The sequence below is a fragment of the Myotis yumanensis genome, unplaced genomic scaffold, assembly GCF_028538775.1.
Source record: "Myotis yumanensis isolate MYYU_CA2020_CCGP unplaced genomic scaffold, mMyoYum1.0.hap1 SCAF_11, whole genome shotgun sequence".
Classification (NCBI taxonomy): domain Eukaryota; kingdom Metazoa; phylum Chordata; class Mammalia; order Chiroptera; family Vespertilionidae; genus Myotis; species Myotis yumanensis.
In genome coordinates this window covers 41,992,762-42,012,853 of record NW_027223762.1, presented here as the reverse complement: position 1 = coordinate 42,012,853, position 20,092 = coordinate 41,992,762, and the positions used below count along the sequence as shown (strand labels likewise).

Below are 20,092 nucleotides of genomic sequence, written 5' to 3'. Positions count from 1 at the left end.
ATCTAGTTTCCTTCCCCAACTTATCCATCCCAGCGGCCACAGCTGCATCTTTGTGTGAGAGACGGCACCTGCTCCCACTGAGCCTGACTCCCTCAGGACCCTCCTGAGGATGGGCCCCTGTCTGAAACCCAGGAGTGGGGAGGTGAGAGGGAGGGCCTGAGAGCAGCATCTAGTGCACCAGCTTCTGAGCACCCCTACCTGCCTAGCCTGGGGTTTGGCCAGCCAGGGGTGGGCACACATGGCTGGGAGGCAAGGTGTTAATCCTGCAGAGTTCAATAAGAAGCCCAGAAGTCACAAGGAGGCAGTAAATGCGTACGATGAGGACTCCGGACTCTGGGAGCAAACAGGAAACCAGGCTCTGCTTTCAGTTCTAGGAAAGAGAATCTGTTTGACCAACTGCGGTCAAGGATCAACCCCTTCAAGGGCTATAGTGTGATCCGGCAGAAATATAGCTGCAGAAGTCACCCCTGTATACGGATGGTTCTTGTGTGCCAGGCCCTGTGCTGGGCACTGGTGACATGGAAATGAACAAACTTCCATGGCCTTCTCTGATAATATTTGAGCTGGGTCTTGAAGAATGATTAGGCGTTTGTCAGGTGGAAAGGTGGGGCAGGGTGCGATCGGTGAGGCTGCGGAGTCTGAATCTGAGGCAAGAACACCACAGACAGAGAAGGAACTGGCCAGCTCTCTGTCTCTGCAAAGAGCGAGAATGCCAAGGCAAGAGGGATCGGACAGGGGCAGAGTGCTAATGTATTTTGTTTGCTTTTGATATGCATCATACTTTCTCCTTGTACTGCCACCACCCACCCTTCCAACGACCAGGCTGAGGCTGGAGACAGTTTTGTTTTGTTTTGTTTTGTTTTGTTTTGTTTTCAAAGCAGGGCCCTTTGCTGCTCCAAACAAAGTAGAGGTTCTGTTGGGAAGGGAAAAGAAGAGGAGATGGGGCAGCGGCCCCTCAGCCTCCACATGTTCATTCCCCTTTCCTGTGAGCACCTGACTCCAACTCCACAGGAGCACGGGAGGAGTGATGGACATGCTGCCCCCGAAGTTTGCAAAAGTGAAGGAAGCAGGCAAAGGGATGGGACAGAGTTCCATGTGAGGAATGGCTACAGGGGAGGACTTGGGGAGGGGGGGGAGAAGAGAGAGAGAGAGAGAGAGAGAGAGAGAGAGAGAGCTCTGCAAGGGTTTTATGTGATGTGTGCAAAGTCCCAGACTGCTTCCCTTCCCCACCTCATTCTTTGCTGCCATTCCCCAGCCTCACACCCTCTCCTCTCAGGCCTAGCAGCTTAGGGGAAGACAATGCTGAGGCAATTAATAGAGCCCTTTGAGGACTTGTCACTAGAAAGCTCTTTAACTCAGCCACCTGAGTTGGGGCCCCAGGCATGTGACAGCGGCAGGGGAGGGCAGCTGCGTGGGTGGGGAGCAGGGGCATAGCAGAGAAACAGGGTGGGGGGCCTAAATTACAGGGACAAATAGATGATATGGACATAGCAGTGGTCATTGTTTTCATAGTTTGTGGTTTGTCTCTTACTAGAATTTTGCTGTGCTAATTTGCTGCAGAACCGAGAGCCGAGAGGTAAGATGTTAAACAAACCTGCTGACTACATGGACTGTCACAGGAAAAATTCCCCTTTAGGATGTAGGCCCCTTAGAGAGGGGACACTGTGTGTGTTAGGGGTGGAGTGGAGTGGGAGGTAACATGTCCTTAAATCGTCCTACCCCCACACTGTGCTTTTTTTGGGGGGGCTGGGGATCTGGCAGGGAAGGAGCTACACAGGGACGGAGAGAATCAGGAGAGAAGAGGAACCTGGGTCTCCAGGCCTGTCTCTGCCTGTCTCTGCCTTCATGGTGTCTCACACAACAACCATTGTCTGTAGCCAGGCCAGGCAGGGGCAGCAGAGGCCCAGGTGCTGATGTGGATCCTGGCTCCATCTGTGTATAATGTGTGTTTTTGTGCGCGCGGGGCTTGCCCTCTTAGCCCTTACCCTATAAGACTGGCAGTTGTCTCAAAATTCCTGTAGGTTTTGAACGGGCCCAGGCTTCGGTCCTCCAGTTCGTCTGACCACCACTAGAGGGCAGCGGCCAACACAGCCAGGCCCGGAGAACGTCAGCTGTCCACACATGCACTCTCCAGCCTTTACCTCATACTTCTCTGACCTTCCCAGCCCCTGGGGATGCACAGGCTCCAGCCACAAAGGCCACTGGGACCACAGAACCAACTCACTGTCTGTCCCTGGCCTTGGACGCAATGAAGGTGTAAGTCTATGAGAGTGTGAGAAGGTGAGTTAGTGAAGATGCTGGAGGGAACCACAGGTGACAGGAGGTAGCCAAAGCGAGAACACTGAGGGATGCTCATTAGCTCTTATAGGTATAAAGGTAGAAGAGGGAGAAGAGGGAGAAGAAGGAGAGCCAGGAACCAAGCAGTCTGTAGGGAGATAAAGCAGGACCCAGCCCATTGGTCAAATGGCACGTGATGACTAGGAGGCAGAATTACCCAGACAGCAAAGGGAGGTGGCTTTAAGAGACCAGAGGAAACCACGTGGCTCATAGTTTAGGGGTTTATATGGACGCTACATCATGTAGGCATGATTGATTACTAACTCAATCTCCAGCCTCTTGTCCCTCCCTGGAGGTTGGGGGTTGGGGTTGAAAGTTCCAAGCTTCCAGCCATGGGATCTTTCCGGAGACCAGATCCCATCCTGAAGCTATCCAGGAGCCCACTAATAGTCCCTTCATTAGAATAAAAGATGCTCCTGTCACCCAGGAAATTCCAAGGGTTTGAGGAGTGCAGCATGAGACACTGCTATCACCTCCACCACTGAGGAAATTACAGGCGTTTTAGGAATTCTGTGTCAGGAACAAGGGGCAGAGACCAAATATATATATTTCTTATTCTGTCACAGGTAGATTTTTCATGAGATCTGGTTTATTTTATGCAATAATAAAGCATATATTATTATTATTTAAAAATATTTTTATTGATTTCAGAGAGGAAGGAAGAGGGAGAGAGAGATAGAAATATCAATGATGAGAGAGAATCATTGATCGGCTGCCTCCTGCATGCCTCCTACAGGGGATCGAGCCTGCAACACAGGTATGTGCCCTTGACCAGAATCGAACCCGGGACCCTTCAGTTCACAGGCCGACGCTCTATCCACTGAGCCAAACCGGCCAGGGCTAAAGCATATATTATTACATCACACATTTAGTTTTCTAAAAAATACTTAGATATCTATATTTCAGTTTAATTTTTGTTTTTTCTTATGTGTTTTAAAATTTTTATTTATTTTAGAGAGAAAGGGAAAGAGAGAACGAGAAATATCAACCTGTTGTCCCACCTACCTACGCACTCATTTGGTTGATCCTTGCATGTGCCCAGACCGAGGATCGAACCTACAATCCTGGTGCATCAGGATGATGCTCTAACCAACTGAGCCACCCAGCCAGGGTTTGTCTTATGTATTTGTTATCATGGTAAATGATAAATTAAATTTACCATAATAACAGTTTAAGTGTACAGTTTAGTGGCATTAAATACATTCACACTCTTGTACCACCATCCATCTCCAGAACTTTTCATCTTCCCATTAAACACTAACTCCTCAGAGCCCTCTCCCATCCCAACCACCATTTTACTTTCTGTCTCTGTGACTTTGACCACTCTAGATACCTCGAATGAGTGGAATCATACAATACCTGTCCTCTTGTGTCTGGCTTATTTCACTTAGCATAATGTCTTCAAGGTTCATCCATGTTGTATCAGGTGTCACAATTGCAGGTCTTTTTAAGGCTGAATAATATTTCACAGTATTTACTCACCACATTTTGCTTATCCATTTATCTGTTGATGGACATCTGTGTGGTTTCCGCCGTTTGACTACTGTGAATAATGCTGTTATGAACATCGGTGTACAAATATCTCATTGAGTTCCTGCTTTCAATACTTGTTGGTATACCTAGGAGGGGAGTTGCTGTGATTCTGTGTTTAATTTTTTAAAGATTATGTGTTTATTTTTATGCATGAAAAACATTATTCTGAGACGAGAAGCATACCATATACCAGCGGTTCTCAACCTGTGGGTCGCCACCCCTTTGGGGGGGTCGAACGACCCTTTCACAGGGGTCGCCTAGGACCATTGGAAAACACATATATAATTACATATTGTTTTTGTGATTAATCACTATGCTTTAATTATGTTCAATTTGTAACAATGAAAGTACATCCTGCATATCAGATATTTACATAACGATTCATAACAGTAGCAAAATTACAGTTATGAAGTAGCAACGAAAATAATTTTATGGTTGGGGGTCACCATAACATGAGGAACTGTATGTATTAAAGGGTCGCAGCATTAGGAAGGTTGAGAACCACTGCCATATACGTACTCTATTTTTGCATGCCTGTCTCGGCCACTAGATGGGGGACTTCTTGACAAGGGCTGCCAGGCTCCCCGAGCCGCTTCAGTAACTCGCAGAGGTGTAGTAAATGCATTCAGCGCCTAGTAGGCGCCTTGCGTAGTCTGCACTGGGCGAGTTGTAGGCGATACAGAGGTGCCGACCGTACCCCAAAGGAACTAAGCCAGAGGGAGAGTTAGGCTCGAGGATGACTGATCAAAGTCGCCCCAACTCCTGCCTGTACAGCTTTCCAGATGTATAACCTGAGCCAAGGTAAACCTTCCTTGGCCCCAGCTACCCCATCCACGAAATGATCTACATCATCGAATCAATATCCATCAAGATCATAGCTCCTCAAAAAAAAAAAAGAAGAAAAGAAAAGAAAAAAAAGAAAAAGAACAGCGTCTCGCCTTCAGCACAGCGCCTGGAAAAAGTTAGGCACTCAACAGTTCTGTCCCTGTTAACCTGCGGGGCCACAGAAAGCCTGTAGAAAACCTGCCTGGAGGCTTCTGGACCGGTGTTGCTGGGGTGGGGGGAGGTGGAGGTCAGGGGGCCCTCCCCTGCCTTGCACCCCTCTCCAGGCTGGCATGGGAGTGCACAGGGAGGGGCCGGAAGTGGCCTTCCGAGCCGGTATGCCGGCGCCGCATCTCCGCCGCTCTGGACCGTCCCGCCTGCCCCGGGCTGCACCACCGACCATCCCCTTGGTGCAGCCCCGGGAGCCTGGCGATCCGCCCGCGTGCGCCTCCCGGGGCAGCTGCAGTTGGCCCTCCGCCCCGGCGGGCGGCGCTACTCGAGACCCGGCCGGGGTGGCGCTCGGGCCCGGCTCCTCTCGGCGGCGGCGCACGGCGGTCCTGCCGTCCGCGGGGCGGGGACGCGGTAGCGGTGGCGGCGGCTCCCAGTCGTCCGAGCCCGAGCGCGCAGGCCCCTCCCGGCGGTCGGGGGCCGGGCGGGGCGGGGGCGCCATGTGGTTCATGTACGTGCTGAGCTGGCTGTCGCTCTTCATCCAGGTGTCCTTCATCACGCTGGCCGTCGGTGAGAGTGCGCGCCCCCAGCCCTCGCGGGCTCCCTCCCACCCCGGCATCGGTGCCCGCTGGGTCGCACCGCCGGGGCGCCGGAGCGACCCGGAGACCCCTGCCTGGTGCTCCCGGCCCTCGCACCCCTCCTCCGGCCCCGCTGGTCTTGCCCCTCCTGCTGACCCCAGCACCCGCCTGACCGCAGGTCCTTCCAGGTGTCACACCGCCGCCCCGCGGGGCCGGGAGCGGCTCTCAGTGCCCCGCGGGCGCACCTCCTGCCGCTGCCGCGCCCACCCTCCCGGGCCGATCGCGCCGAACTTTCCCCCGACTGCCGCCGCCCTTTCGCCCGCGGGCTCGGGCCTTCCAACTTCTTACTCTAACTTTGACACGCTTCCCCCTTCCGGCCAGTTCCTACTGTGGATCTCAGCAGAGATCGCACCTCCTCCGGGAAGCCCACCGTGGGACTTGATGGTCCTACTTTCCCTAAAATAGCACTTGTCACACTGGAATCCTCGGATTCCCCCATCCCCCCCGCCCCTAGCTGGGTCAGAAAGGGACATCGTCTTTACTGCAATCGCAGCACTCAGCCCAGCACCTGGCCCATAGATTTACTGAAGGAGTGAATGAACTTCCTCTTTATGGGGTCAGAGGTTAGCAGAGTGCCGAGGCATCTGATACAGGTTTCCACTTTCATGAAATCTCTCCTTAGTTGCCCTGCTGAAGTTTTACTTCTTCAGACTTTGGAGGGCAACACATGGGTTGTTTGGTTTGTTCCTTGACTTCTGGAGTCCATGAGGGGTAATGGGGACCCAGCTGCAGAGAAAGGGGTGACGGTGATGGTGGGGAGTGACCCTGGCTAATGTTCTCTCTGCTTGCTCCTCTTCCTCCCCCCCCCCAGCGGCCGGACTCTATTACCTGGCGGAACTGATAGAAGAGTACACAGTGGCCACCAGCAGGATCATCAAATACATGATCTGGGTAAGTGGCCTCTTCCCCCGGGTCCACCCTCACCTACTGCCCTGCCTCCAGAAGAAGAAGTGGGGCAAGTGTGGCATGGGTGCTGAGACCTTGATCCCTGCTGTTCCCTGCGGGGCCACCCCCGTGCCTTGCCCTGTTCCTTGTTCTCCGGGTCTGCTCTCCTGGGCCCAGGTCTTTGCCTCCTTCTCCAAGTCGCGTTGCTTCACTGCAGACCCCTTTCTCTGTGCCTTAAGGTGACAGCTGAGTGCTCATTCTCCGTTGACAGGACCGTGGCTTTGCCTTTGCTTGGCTGTCTTCCACTGTCCTAGCCCCTCGCTCTGCTCACAGCACTTAGAACGGAGAGGAACCTGAAGGACAGTTTTGAGTGCTTGCTCATCGCCCTCTTTCTCGTCGGATCAAGGGATTAGTCCTAAGAGGGAGATACCTTCCCTGGCCCAGGCCCTGCCCTCCCCAGGTCTCTCGGAAAGTTTCTCTTTCTGAAGACACAAAGCCTTTATGTCACAGCCACAGGGGTGACTGCTGGTGGATAGAATCCTGCCAACGGCAGGAAATCTGGGGACAGGGGTGGGAGCACCTGTGGACAGGAGCCCAGTGCCTCTCAGGTCACCAGGTGTCAGCAGCCACTTCCACTCTGGGCTTGGCCTGAGCTAGGGAGTTAGTGGTGGAGACAAGTGGTGCCTCTCAGCTCTGGGTTCAGAGGTCCCGGACGCTCATGGGTGTTGGTAAAGGAATTTGACTTTCCTTTAACCAACTGTCCTTTGTTAAGCGCTGACAACTAAGTCCTTCAGAACAGCGTTTTCATACTGCAGGTATGATTCATTACTGGGTTGTGTTACCAGTTCATTTGGCCACGATTAGCATAAAAGGTGGACTAGAAAAGACTAGAATTGAAATTTGAACTTTGATCATATATATGTATGTGTGTTTTGGGGTCAGTGTAAATGTTTTCTTACTGTGGGTTGCCGTCAAACATTTTGAGAATGGCATTGAGAGATGCTACCCTTTAAAGATGCCACCCGAGAGGCTAGGTGGGGAGATCAGACCTGTGACTGAAATGAGGTGAGATTGAAGCATGAACCTAGTGTTGCCCCAAGTGGGCTGGGGGCTAATGAGTCCAGGAAGACTGCCTGGAAGAGGCTCCCTGCACTGTGTGCCTCTGGTCGTTTCAGTTCTCCACAGCTGTGCTGATTGGCCTCTACGTTTTTGAGCGCTTCCCCACCTGCATGATTGGCGTGGGCCTCTTCACCAACCTCGTCTACTTTGGCCTCCTGCAGACCTTCCCCTTCATCATGCTGACCTCGCCTAACTTCATCCTGTCGTGCGGTGAGAGGGGGCAGAGTTGAGGAGGCAACTGAGGTAGTTGGATGTGCCCAGCCCAGCTCGTGGCACTGAAGGGGTTCTAGGGAAAGGAGGCCAAGCGCCGAGGGCCTCCACACATGGGAGAAGCCTAGAGCCCACCTTGACTCAGGGACTAGAATTTGGTGGGAGCGGAGGGGGGTGGGATACTCAGACAGGAGGGCTTTCTCGGGGAGGTAAGTATGAAGAAGGTTTGGGAAGAGAGAAAGGTGGGCTTGCTGAGTACTTAGAGCCCCTAAGAAACTACTTGTTCAGGAAAAGCTCAAAGCCCTTCTCTGGCAGGCGGCAGCTCTCCATCCAGTCCTCTGGCCCAGCTTTAGGACTGTAGTTTCATGGGGGTGGGGGCCCCCTGCCAACAGCTGCCTGGGGGCTGACGCAAGTGTTGGGAGGACCCCGGCCTTCCTGCCTTTGCCCTGCCCCCACTCCCTGGCCCTCAGGAGTCATGTCCGCTCTCTGGGCCTTAGCCTCTCCATTTGTTCCAAGCTGATGTGTAGGAGACTCAGTTGGCACAAGCAGAGACTTAGAGATATTTATAGGTATTCACAGAAAACCTCTGGAAAGCCTTTGGTTACCAGCATTGCCCTTTCTCCCAGTAATCATTACTGGTCATCCTAGCCTTCGGTCAGGACATCAGATGGAACTGGGGATTTTATAGAACGACTTTTCTATTTCTGTGGGAGAACCTGGGAAGAATATTATCCACAAGGAGGGCACACTGTGAAAGCCAGACCTGGTCTCTTCTCTGCATACCTCGGTAGGATTTTGCCAAAGGGTTTGTTCACCAGGGTTTGGTTGGGGAGCCCTTCCCTGGAGACCAGGCCCTTTTGCGTCTTTTTAGGGAGGAGGGTCCTCCACCCCAATCCCTGACTCCTGCCCCCAGCAGCAGGCTGCCCTCCAGGTGCCTTAGTTTTTCCGAAAGATTTTGTGGGCATCAGGCACCGTCCTGCCTTCCAGCATCTAGTGCTCGAGTGTTTAGGCACGTAGAGCCGCGGTCTCTGCCTTGGAATGGAGAGGCAACGGAGGAGACGAGAGATGTGCCAGTGGATGAGGTGTATGCGATGGGTGCTCATGGGGATGCTTTGTTCTGGTGCCTGCCCTTGACCACACATGGGATCAGGCCGGGGTGCCTGTCTGTGAGCAGCCTGTCCCCAGGATCTGCTCGCTCTCTCTCCCCCATAAATTCGGCTGCACACTAAGGAGGTGTGTAGGGTCCAGAACATACTAGTTCAGACCAGGGGGCCTTACCCTGGGGCAGGTTAAGGAAAGACCCTCTCCCCCAGAATGTTGAGGAACCCTCAGGCTGCACCCCCAAAGTGTCTAGAAAACTGTGCCCTTTTATTCTTGAGGAGTGCTCTTTATTTGAGGCGTCCTTCTCCCTGCTGCCGAGTTTGGAGTGGAATCTCATGGGAGGATGTGACCTCACACCCATGACTTCCTCCACCCACTACCCCAGGAGAGCTCTCTAGGACTCGCTGAAAACCAGCTTAATTGTCACGGTGCTTGGGAGGACGTGACACTGAGTCTCTTTTTTATAACATCCCAAGGGCTTTCCCTGCCCCCGAACTTTACTCATAAATGCCCTCTGCAGTGGCGGGTGGGGGCTAACTCGCCCATTTTAACATGGAAAACGGAGTCTTTGAGTCGGGTGTAAAGTTAGGACTAAAACTCGGGGCTCCCAACTCCCTGGAGCCTTTTGAAGGTTAAAAGTCCGGCTTTTATGTTATTCCCCCCAGACTAACTGACTCTCCATTCCCTCAACAGGACTAGTGGTGGTGAATCACTACCTAGCATTTCAGTTTTTTGCGGAGGAATATTATCCTTTCTCAGAGGTAAGGAGCGTTTCGTACATCAAACTATTAACAGGGACAGAAGGATAAAGGGGACTTGCAAGATTTGCTTTGTGAACCTAGCTCTGATTTGAAACTGCGCCCATTGAGGGATAACACGTTGTTTAAAACTTAGTAGAGATGATCTCAGGAAGCAGCGTGGGAGAGGAGCAGGGATCCCTTCGGCTGAGATGGGGAGACAGCGCTCTCCCCTAGTGAGTCCTTTGGGTCTCCCAGGATCCCAGCCTAACACCCGGAGGTCCGGAAGAGTTGGTGGAGTGGCCTTGTGTGATGGGTTGGGTGGGCTGCAGCCCGGACCCTGGTTCCCCCCAGTGCCCTGCCACTGCAGTCTGGACCCCTGGGAAGAACAAGACCGCTTCTTTGGGGACTGTGGGTCAGAGAAGTCCCTTGTCCTAGCGATCAATAATTGGGGATTGTGGCTCATGAGTCATCTTCAGCCTGACCTTCCCCACTGTCCTGTCTCCATGTCCGAGGATGTCCTGTCTCTGCTTCCCAGGCCCCGGCCCCCTTCAGAGACCAGGTGTGGGGGCTTCTGTGCAGGCTTGACCACCTCTCAGATACAGCGTGGCCAGGCCCCGCCCACCCTTGGCGCCTCCGGGGGCACCCTCTTCTCAGTGTTTTCGTTGCTAGGTCCTGGCCTATTTCACTTTCTGTCTGTGGATAATCCCATTTGCGTTCTTCGTGTCACTGTCGGCTGGGGAGAACGTCCTGCCCTCCACCGTGCAGCCAGGAGGTGAGAGGGCTTTGTGCGGGGTCTCGGTGGGAGGACGCCAGCAAGGCCTGAGCTGGCGGGGGGAGCCGGAGCCCAGCCCTGTGACCGAGACACTTGGGTTTCAGGTGGAGAGAGCTGTGCTCACTTTCAGACACACACACACACACACACACTCATCTCCCTGCCTGTGTCTCCACAGATGACGTGGTCTCCAATTACTTCACCAAAGGCAAGCGGGGCAAACGCTTAGGAATCCTGGTTGTCTTCTCCTTCATCAAAGAGGCCATTCTACCCAGTCGTCAGAAGATGTACTGACGCCCCTGGGGAGGGGATGTTGGGGCGAGATCAGGAGAGTCAGGCCCCTGGGCCTCTCTGTGAGCCTGGAAGGTTCCTTCCCCCAGCCCTGGCCTGACTTCCTTCAAGTCTCCCTGGAGCCTCCATCCCCACCTTCCTCGGGATGCGCAGCTGGGCTCAGATCTGCTGCTGCTAGAGGCTGTGACCTCAGAGGCACCAGGGAGGGTGGCGGAGCCTGCTTGGCTGGAGGCCGTGGTCCACCTGGCTCTGTGGAAGCTGAGCTCCCTGTGGCCCTGCCCGCCCCTTCCATGCTGGGTCAGGAGGCTCTGGCTCAGTCGAGGAGGGCAGGGCAGGGGCCTTGAAGCTGGAGAACAGACAGGGATAGGGTCTTCGGGCAGATGGCCATGGGGCAGGGCCATGGCTTGGCAATTCCCAGGAAATAGTTTTTGCTGTTGAACTGTGATTTCTGTCCAAGTCTGATTCCTGTTTGAATAAAGATTCTAGGTGGCACTTGTTGCCTTAATACCCTGAAAGTTCATCTTCCTTTCTTCCTGCTGACCTTCTGCCCTGGCCTGGATGGGCTTTTCGGCTGCAGGGGTTCCTTTTCTGGGATTGGGCCTTGCCTTTCTGAAGGGACTGTTCTTATGTCCCTTAGTGGGAAGGGGGCAGGATGAAGAGCTGAGCCTGGTTAGGGGGTGGGGAGTGGCAGGTGGATGCAGCCTTTCTTATGCCCTCCCACCCACACCCCCCGTCTTTTCTTCAATCTCTTCTTTCCCCAAGGCTCCATGACTGTCAGGCGGGGGGCAGAGAGAGAGCAGTTTGGGACTGGGTTAGATTTTCAGAGCAACTTCTACAATACCCTATTTATAAGTCTTCCCCTGGAGAAAAGGAGTGGTTTCTGGCAGAATTCTATGTCAGGCTCAAGGAGAAACATAACTTGATTGCCAGCAGTCTGGGCTGTGGCCTGTTTGTAAGAAATAGGCCTGGTGGAGGAAGCTGTGTGTCCCTGAGAGCACACGGGCTGGCCCCCTTGCCTGTGTGCTCGGCTCCTGAGGAGATGACCTCAGGCCTCTAAGCAGGCAGGCGAGGTCCCGGGCACAGACCAGCATTTGTTAACCTTGCACTCCAACTACAGTGCCTTGCAGATACTCAGCACTACATAGCAGAATGAAGTCCCCATGAGAGCCATTCCTGGCCATGTCGTATACCTCACAGCGAGGGTAGCAGGTGCAGCGATGGGCTGCGCACATGTAGTATCTTTAAGTCCCTGTGCTGAACATCTTTCCTCCACATCCTGCAAGTCCCACAGTAGCCCTTCCCTTCCTTGGCTCTAGCATTTCCTGTTCTCTTAACAATACCAGCCTTCCTCTTTCCCTGGGAGGAGCAGCACACGTGGGTCTTCTCTCAACGGGAGCCAACATCATCCTCACTGCTGGGCCAGTGCTCTCCCTCCCTGTCCTCTTCTTTGTTCCTCACCCCGAGGACGCGGCTTCACCTCCTCCATGCGCTCCACTGTCAGTGCTCTCGTGGGGTTGCCAGTGGTCTTTTTGTGCAAATCCAGTGAACCCTTTCCACCCCTTACTGGGTCTCTGCAGCATCTGACAGGGCTGACCACCCCAGCTCCTTGAATCGCACTTGTATGGCCATTTCTCCTCCTACCTCTGTGGCTTCTTCCGGTGCCCTATGCAGGCTTCTCCACGCGCCCTACAGTGGGGTTTCTCAGGGTCCTGTCCTGGGCTCCCAGGAGGAGCCCATCCATGCTCATGGCTTTGACTCTTTGCCAACGAAGTGAGAGTTGACTTCCAGCCCCAACACCCCTCCTGGACTTCTGAACCGGTTCTGCTGCCTTTAGGCGCACAAGCTCCTCTCACAGCCCAGCTGCACTTGCTGCCCTCTGCAAACCTGCCTCTTTGGGGCACCTGCTGTGGCCCCGAGAGCACTCAGGAGCCAAACCAGAAACCTGCTTTCTATCCCTGCTTTCTCCTTTTGCCCCCCACATCCAGTCTCTCAAAACTGTCAAGTTTGCCTCCTTAACATCTCTTGAGAGTAGAGCCACTCCCACCGTCATCAACTTTCACCTGGGTTATTGTGACAGCCGCCTCCGGCTTCTAGGTCCCACAGCTAGAGTTGTCTTTCTAAAATGCACAGTTGATCACGTCACTTCCTGGCCCGCACCCTCCCAGGCTCCCCGCTGCCTTCAGGACAAAATCCAGACCCTTAGCACGGCTTTGAGACACGTATCCTGCTTCCTGCTCGCCTCTCTGGCCTCATCACGTGCAACCTCGCACTCTGGGTCCTGGCCTCCTGTATCCAGAGATGCCACTTTTCTTCCCCTTCTATTCACCAGGGCATCTTCTCTGTTAGTTCTCCACTTAAGATTTTACTTCGTCCAAGGAGCTTTTAATGTCCCCTCCCCCTGCCCACTCCAGCACACCACACACATCACGGTGGGCTCACTTGCCTGTGTACTGGTCCATCTCCTCACTAGACTGTAAGCTCCTTGAGGGCAGGGACTGTCCTTCAATTTTTGTATCAACAGCGCCTAGCTTGGTGCCTGGCACATGGAAAGCACTCAATAAACGTTTGTTTAATGAATGATTTGTAGTGATGTGTACAGCAGACAGCAGGGGATGCAGGCTAGCTTCCTGGAGGAAGTACAAGTGCTTTCATAGTCTCACAATAAAGCCATGGGTCCTTCCTTCCTCCCCCACACATGCCCCTGTGCCTCCCTGCCCTGCAGAAACCACAGTGGCAGGGAAGCCGTGGCAGGGTGACACGTTAGCCGTCTTCCACCCCATTCTGGCTCTGGAGGTGAAGCATGAGGCCCGGAGTCTGTAGTAGAAGGACTAAGTGTGAACAAGAGGCAGACTTCCCAGTGGTTCCTCAGCCTGTCCCTGCTGGGCTGTTTGGAGGGAGGTGGGAGCAAAGGGGACACCAAAATGTGACTTTTACAAAGCCAGAGCCTAGGATACAGACTGACCCCACTCTGAGCTCTGGGCTGCTGCCCTAATTTGAATCTCTCAGGGGGTCTCCAAGGATCCGGGCTTTTGCTGGGGGGCAGGGGCTCTGACTCTTCATCTTGGGAATGGGAAGCCTGTGGGCACTCCTTCCCTTGTTCCCTGTCCGCAACATAAATGACCACACCTCAGCCTTCACTAGCCTGCCGCAGCTCCAGAGGCTACCGAAATAGGTTTATGCGGGGGGGGGGGGGGGGGGGGGGGGGGGTTAGGGGCAGGGCAGAATGGGGAGCCCCTGATGGGCTTGCACTGTTGCCAGGAAGGCTTCGTCAAATGTTTCACGTAAGTTCATGGCCAGAGTGTCGGTACAGAAGGTGTTGTCGCCCAAGTACCGCTTCCGGTCCACATCCTGTATGCTGACAGAGTGGAAGCCCTGGGGCACCTTCATCCTGCACGGCCGCATATGAGGGTACAGCTCACGGACTATCACCTCCAAAGGCAGCCGAGGCACAGAGGTCACCTGCTTGCCAGTCACCGTGTGCAAGTGCGCACCACCTTGCCCATCAGACGTGATCTTGAGGAATCCGCGGAAGTCGTGCTCCAGGCTGGGTTCTGGATGCACACCCAGGCGGATGCCCTGTGGGGACCCGATCTGGGCGGTGGGGGATCTGGCAGGGTTGTTGCTAATATTCCACGGCTTGGGCTGCCTAACTGTGGGATGCATGTAGTGGGGTATGGATGTCACCGAAGGCTGCAGCTTGGGCTGTGGTGTCTGTCGCAGGTGCTCCTCTGGGGAGGGGTGGAAGTGCTTGGACAGCGTGGGGGTCTTGGAGACGGGGATGGCCCAGGGAGGGGCTTGGGGCTCTTGCTCAGTGCTGTGGATCAGAGACCGGCCTCGAGGCAGTGGCTTGTGATGGAGCCACTTCTTGAAATCAGCTTGTCTCAGAAGTTGTTGTTCTTCCTGCAATGTCAGAGGGCACAAGATAGTGGAGGAGGCTGCTCCCTCTGTGATTCTGTGGAAGGAGACCCTGTGGCTATAGACCTTGGAAACCTCAGGTGTGATTGGTCAGACAACGTCCTACCCTCGGGAGCCCTGAGTCTGATGGGAGAATCTCCTGCCTTACGGGAGCCCTTGATCTGATGGGGAGACAAGTATTGGCCGAAGGGAGCCCCTGGGCTGAGGGGCTCCAATCTGAGGAGACCCATCCTCCACCCTAGGTGAGGTCTTCAGCTGGAGGGGGAAGATGTGGTCTCTGCCTGACAGAAAACCTTGAGTCTTGAGGGAGGATCCCATATTGGTAGTGAAGACATATCCTGCCCTAAGAGTCTCTGGTTTGATGGGAGGGAAAGGCCTATGAGAAGTGCAAGCTGCATCCTTGGCCCTGGATGGAAAAAGCAGAAAGGTTTGGGAGGCCTGGGGCTGGTGGCGCGAGTCTGGGCAGGCTCCTGGGAGGGGGTTAGCTGGCCTGGAGCAGTCATGTAGGGGGCACAGTTAGCTGGCTCTTCAGGCTGGATGGGAGTCACTTGGGCTAGCTGTCTGTTCTTGCTTCCACTACAATTGAACCTTTGGCTCATCACAGATCTGTCCCCTCCCCACCCCCTGTCTCATGGCTCACTTCCCAGGCTGTTGCTGTCAGATGGTTTGGAGATTGACCCAGCTCTGGAGGTAGGCTCTGATTAGGCTAAGCCTCTCAGAATAATTCCATCAGCCTTGTCCCAGACCTAGGTCAGTCAGCACATGGCTTTCCTTTAGCTTGAGGGATTGGAACAAGAGTGGACATATGATCCCACTGAGGCCAATAAGAGATGAGGGGAGATCTGCAAGGGCCTTATGGGAAAGTTTAGAGCCACAGGAACCGATGGGCTTTGCCTATTCTGGACACAGGTGACTGTGAGGACTGAGAGCAGGTAGGGCTGAGAAAACGAGACAAGTGCGGCCGGAGCAGAGCTGGAGCCCTCCATTTGCCAGCTCCCAAGCTCTCCCCGCTTCTGGATCCACTTAGGATTCCCAGCATCTTTTCTAAGTTTTCTGGCTCTTGCATCCTACGTAATTAACCTGCTTAAAATCCTTTAGTGACTCTGCTTCCCCAGCCAAGGCCTGTCATTGACCTGGGCCCCTGCCAAATCTCTAGCTTGTCACATTGGAACCCCTGACTGTACTGAATTTGCACTTGTTGGCATACACACTTCTATGTGCCTCTGTGCTGCTGCCCCCGCCCCCCATCGCCCCCCCACCCCCCCCAACACAGGGCTGTCTGTTCCTTCAGCCTGGTCAGCCCTTCCCTACTTCCTCATATGGCCAACTGCTACCATCGTTAAAGACTCCTCTTAAGTATTATCCTTCTGGCACCTCCTGAGCCCCCTTCTCCTCTGTGGGAATATAACCCACCTCCTCTACTAAGCTCTAAGCTCTTTGAGTGAGAGGACCACCTTTCATTGGTCTTTGGAACCTCAGGGTCTAACAGGTGCCTAGCAGAGAGTATGTTGGAAGATTTTTTTTTTAATTAATCTTCACCCCAGGATATTTTTTCCATTGATTTTTAGAGAGAGTAGAAGTGGGGTGGGGGGGGGTGGGGGGAAACATCAATGCAAGAGAGAGACATCTATTGATTGCCTCCCACATAGACCCCTACTGGGTCTGGGGAACCTACAACCGAGGTACATGCCCTTGACCGGGAAGCGAACCAAGACCCTGGGTCTGCAGGCCAATGCTCTAACCACCGAGGAACCAGTCAGGGCAAGACGGGTCTTTTAACCAGTGTACTTCCCAGTAAGGTAGGACCTGGGTCTCCTTAGAGATTCTCCTCCTCCCCAGAGGGAGGCACTGGGCTAGGGGGGAGGGGGCTTCATAAATACTTGCTAATTTAAGCTGCTTTAGTTTTCTACACAAGACAGGCTTTTGACCTAAAGAAGTGGCTTCTCAGGGTAGAATTTTAGTCAGAGGAGGGGGAGAAGGAGGCTCTCTGGATGGGACGGCTTCTCGTCACTAAGGGCACATGCGATTCATGCCTCTGCTCACATGCCTCAGTAGCAGCTGATGCCCGGTGCCTTACCTTGCACTCAGTCTGGTAGTACCGCTCCATGAGGGCCAGCTGGCCTTTGAGCCCCTTCAGCTTCCCCATCTCACAGGCAAAGTCCTTCTTGTCCCGTTTCCACATGGCATCCTTCAAGAACCTGGCGCCCAGGTGAGGATGTGTCATCCTCAGTGACTGGGCTTCAACCTGGAAGACTGGCTGCTGCTGAGGGCCGGGGTGGGCATAGGAGGGGCTGCCAGAGTCGAGACGAGCAACATGATGCACCCCCACTGTCCAAGGCCCCTCTGGCTAACTACTTCCTGTGAGGTGAGGGGCAAGTGTCTGAGGGACTGATCACTGTCCTCCTGATGAGAAGCCGGGGGCAGGAAGGCAGTGCTAAACCACAGGGGTGAGGCCTGTGGAAAGCCCCTGGGAATAATATCCTGGGAAGACTTATCCCCCAGCCACTGGCTTCCCAGCCCCCTCCTAAAGGCTCTGCCGTGGGGGAGGGCCCAGGGGCAGGGCTGGAGGTGGTTCTCACACACTCACCGAGCACAGGCGCGGCGGTTCCATATTTTGCAATAGTCGATGGGCTTGCAGCCTATGGCATCTTGGGCATGGACATTGGCGCCATTCTTCACCAGGAGCTTGACACAGCTCAGCAGGCCCTCCCGGGCTGCCAGGTGCAGCGGTGTGGAGCCATTGCGTGTCTGACTGTGGAGGCCCGCCAAGGGGAAGAGGGCAGTAAGAAAGGACAAAGGGCATCTATCCATCAGGTTGGCGGGCAAACCGGCTTCCAGGCCTGCTCCGCCACCAGCCCATTGGGTGACACTGGCATGTCCCTTTTCTGTCCCTCAGTGTCCTCAGCTGTAGAAGGAGGATTTGGACTGAGCGGTCAAAGTTTAGTTATGGGGGTGTGGACAGTGCAGAACTGCTGGAAGGAGAGCTGGGTCTGCTGGACCTCAGAGACCCCTAACCTCATCCTCGGAAAGCAACCAGCCCTCCTGCCTCTTCCCCATGCCCGGCTGTGGCCCACAAGCCTGTGCGCCCTGGGCCCTGCCTCATCCTCCACCTCATCCCTGACCTTGCCGCACTCTTTCCTAACACATGGCCTTTGCACATGATGCTCACTCTGCCAGGGACATTTTCCTCTGGCTCTTTGCATGGCTGGCTCACCATCCTCAGGGGGGACTTTCCAAGTCACCACCTTAGAGGTGACTGCCCCTTCCAAAGAGCCTCTCCCTGCCCCTTCCCTTCCCACCCCTGCCCCCATTTGTTCTCTTCATACCCTCTGTCATCTCCTCATTCGTCATTGTGCTCATTTACTATCTGCTCCTGCACTCAGAGGATATCAGCTTCATGAGGGCAGGGGATCTTTCTTTCTTTTTTTTAAAAAATATATTGTATTGATTTTTTACCGAGAGGAAGGGAGAGGGATAGAGAGTTAGAAACATCGATGAGAGAGAAACATTGATCAGCTGCCTCCTGCATACACACCCCCCTCCCCCACTGGGGATGTGCCCACAACCAAGGTACATGCCCTTGACTGGAATCGAACCTGGGCCCCTTGAGTCCGCAGGCCGACGCTCTATCCACTGAGCCAAACCGGCTAGGGCCAGAGAACATTTCTGTGTGCTCCCTGCTGGATCCCTCCCCTCTGGCACGGTACTGAGCACAGAGTCCGTGCTGTGTGAGTGAACGCAGTCTCCTGTGTGCCGCCCATGCACTTCCCATGCATTTTCTCAATGATCACAATAGCGACAGGCACTGCCATCCTCCCAGATCAGTTGAAGACACCGAGGCAGTAAGTAGCTCCCAATCGTTGCCGCAAACACATGTAGATCTTTTGAAGCTTCCAAAGTCCGGACCACGCCCCAAGCTAATTAAGTGACGACCTCGAGATCAGCACACGGGGGGGCTGGGCTTTTGGAAGCTCCCCACGTGATTCCAATGTACCGAAGAGCACTGAGGTTTAGGGCGGAGCGACTTGCTTGGGGTCTTGATGGCAAAGCCCGGACGTGAACTAGGTCTGACCTCTCCCAGAGCCCAGTTTCTTAACTGGAACACCCTGTGGGCTTTATGTGGGACCCAGTTCTTGTTCCTCCACAGCCCCTCTGCCTGTCCTGCAGGGATCTGCCTGCCTGGAAGCTGGTTCCCCTCTGCCCAGCCTCCACGCTGACGCAGCTGCACTCACGTGTTGAGGGCTGCCCCGTGCTGGAGCAGATAGTGAACGCAGGGGAGGACCGTGTTCTTGTTCTCCTTGTGGATGACGAGGTGCAGGGGCGTCTGGCCATTTTTGGTGGGCAGGTCTACGGGAAACTTGTACTCCTCCACCAAGACCTGCAGGCATTCGAGCTTGCCTTTTTGGGCTGCAAAGTGGATGGCAGTGAAACCCTGTGGCGGCCAGAGGAGGGCAGGAGGGGGCTGAGCAGGATGGGGGCCCCAAGGTCCAAAACCTAACCTAGGTAGCAGTTCCTTGGGCTTCCCCTTCCCCTCTTCCCTCTGACCCCCCCTTCCCCCCAGGAGTCACTCACACCCCTTTTCTCACGCTGGTATGTGCTCACTCTTCCTTGATGCCCCCAAATGACCACCCCACCACCACCACCACACACACAGTGGGAGGTGAATTAGGACGACCTGCTCAGAAAAGGACACCTCTGGGTGCTCTTTGCCAGGTGAGCACTGGGTGAGGAGCTCCTGGCGGGAGGGGAGGATCCTTGCTCCTGCACACCAAAGCCTTACCTTGTTATCGGTGAGGATTCCCTCAAGGTCCGGATTCAGACAGAACCGCAACCATTCCAGGTGGCCCAAGGCGGCTGCGAACCACTCGCAATTGTTGCACTCCAACCTCTCCTGGACCGGACTGGATCAGCGCGGGGGTGGAGGTGGGGGTGGGAAGGGTGGAGGGGAGGCAGGTGGGCGTGATCGGGAATCCAATTAGGCCAGCACTTGCGCAGGAGGCGTTTACGGAGGCGGGGCCCGAGCTGGCTGGCCGGCCGGCAGGGCGAGGAGGTCGCTACAGCGCTCCTGAACCCCCCTCGAGAGGCCAGCCCGGACCCCAGCCCAGCTTTCCGGGCCTCTCAGCGGCCCCCTCCCATCCGCTCCGCTCCAGGCCCTGCCCCTCCAGGGAGGCGCGGGGCGGGTTCCCACGCCGCAGCCGGGCCACCTATTCCCCTGCTCACCTAGGCTTTCTGAAGACAGAGCTACTCCTGGGGACCCAGGAGTCCTTCTTCACCTGCTCTGTGGAGGCACGTGGTGTGGGCGGGGGCTGGGCGAGGAGGAGCGCCCAGCCCCCGCCCACTGAGCAGCTCCGCGGAGTCTCCAGGGTCCTGCGGGCCGGCGGAGACTCGAACTCGTGCTGCGGGCGGGGCCGAGCCGACGCGGTGTGAGGGCCCTGGCCTCTGCCGCCCCTGCCGCCCCGGCCGCCCGCGCCCACTCCTGGAAACTCAGCATCAAACGCACACACCGCAGACTGAAAGGCCATAGCCTTGTTTCTGATTGTAAAATTATTGAGCGCGGATTG

General features: G+C 55.0%; 2 protein-coding genes across 2 annotated transcripts; one reads left to right on the top strand and one right to left on the bottom strand.

Annotated features, from left to right (window-relative positions):
* The first annotated feature begins 5,249 nt into the window (after positions 1-5,249).
* On the top strand, positions 5,250-13,193 carry TEX261 (testis expressed 261). Its single transcript, XM_070429433.1, has 6 exons — positions 5,250-5,430; positions 6,310-6,389; positions 7,559-7,712; positions 9,507-9,574; positions 10,223-10,325; positions 10,504-13,193. The coding sequence occupies exons 1-6, from the start codon at positions 5,361-5,363 to the stop codon at positions 10,617-10,619; spliced, it is 591 nt and encodes a 196-aa protein (XP_070285534.1). The 5' UTR covers positions 5,250-5,360; the 3' UTR covers positions 10,620-13,193.
* A 19-nt stretch (positions 13,194-13,212) lies between these two features.
* On the bottom strand, positions 13,213-20,053 carry ANKRD53 (ankyrin repeat domain 53). Its single transcript, XM_070428307.1, has 6 exons — positions 19,752-20,053; positions 19,312-19,432; positions 18,764-18,963; positions 17,119-17,283; positions 16,609-16,822; positions 13,213-14,516 (listed from the first exon to the last, which is right to left on the bottom strand). Exons 1-6 carry the CDS (start codon positions 20,051-20,053, stop codon positions 13,824-13,826), a joined length of 1,695 nt encoding a protein of 564 aa, XP_070284408.1. The 3' UTR covers positions 13,213-13,823.
* Between the last annotated feature and the right edge of the window lie 39 nt (positions 20,054-20,092).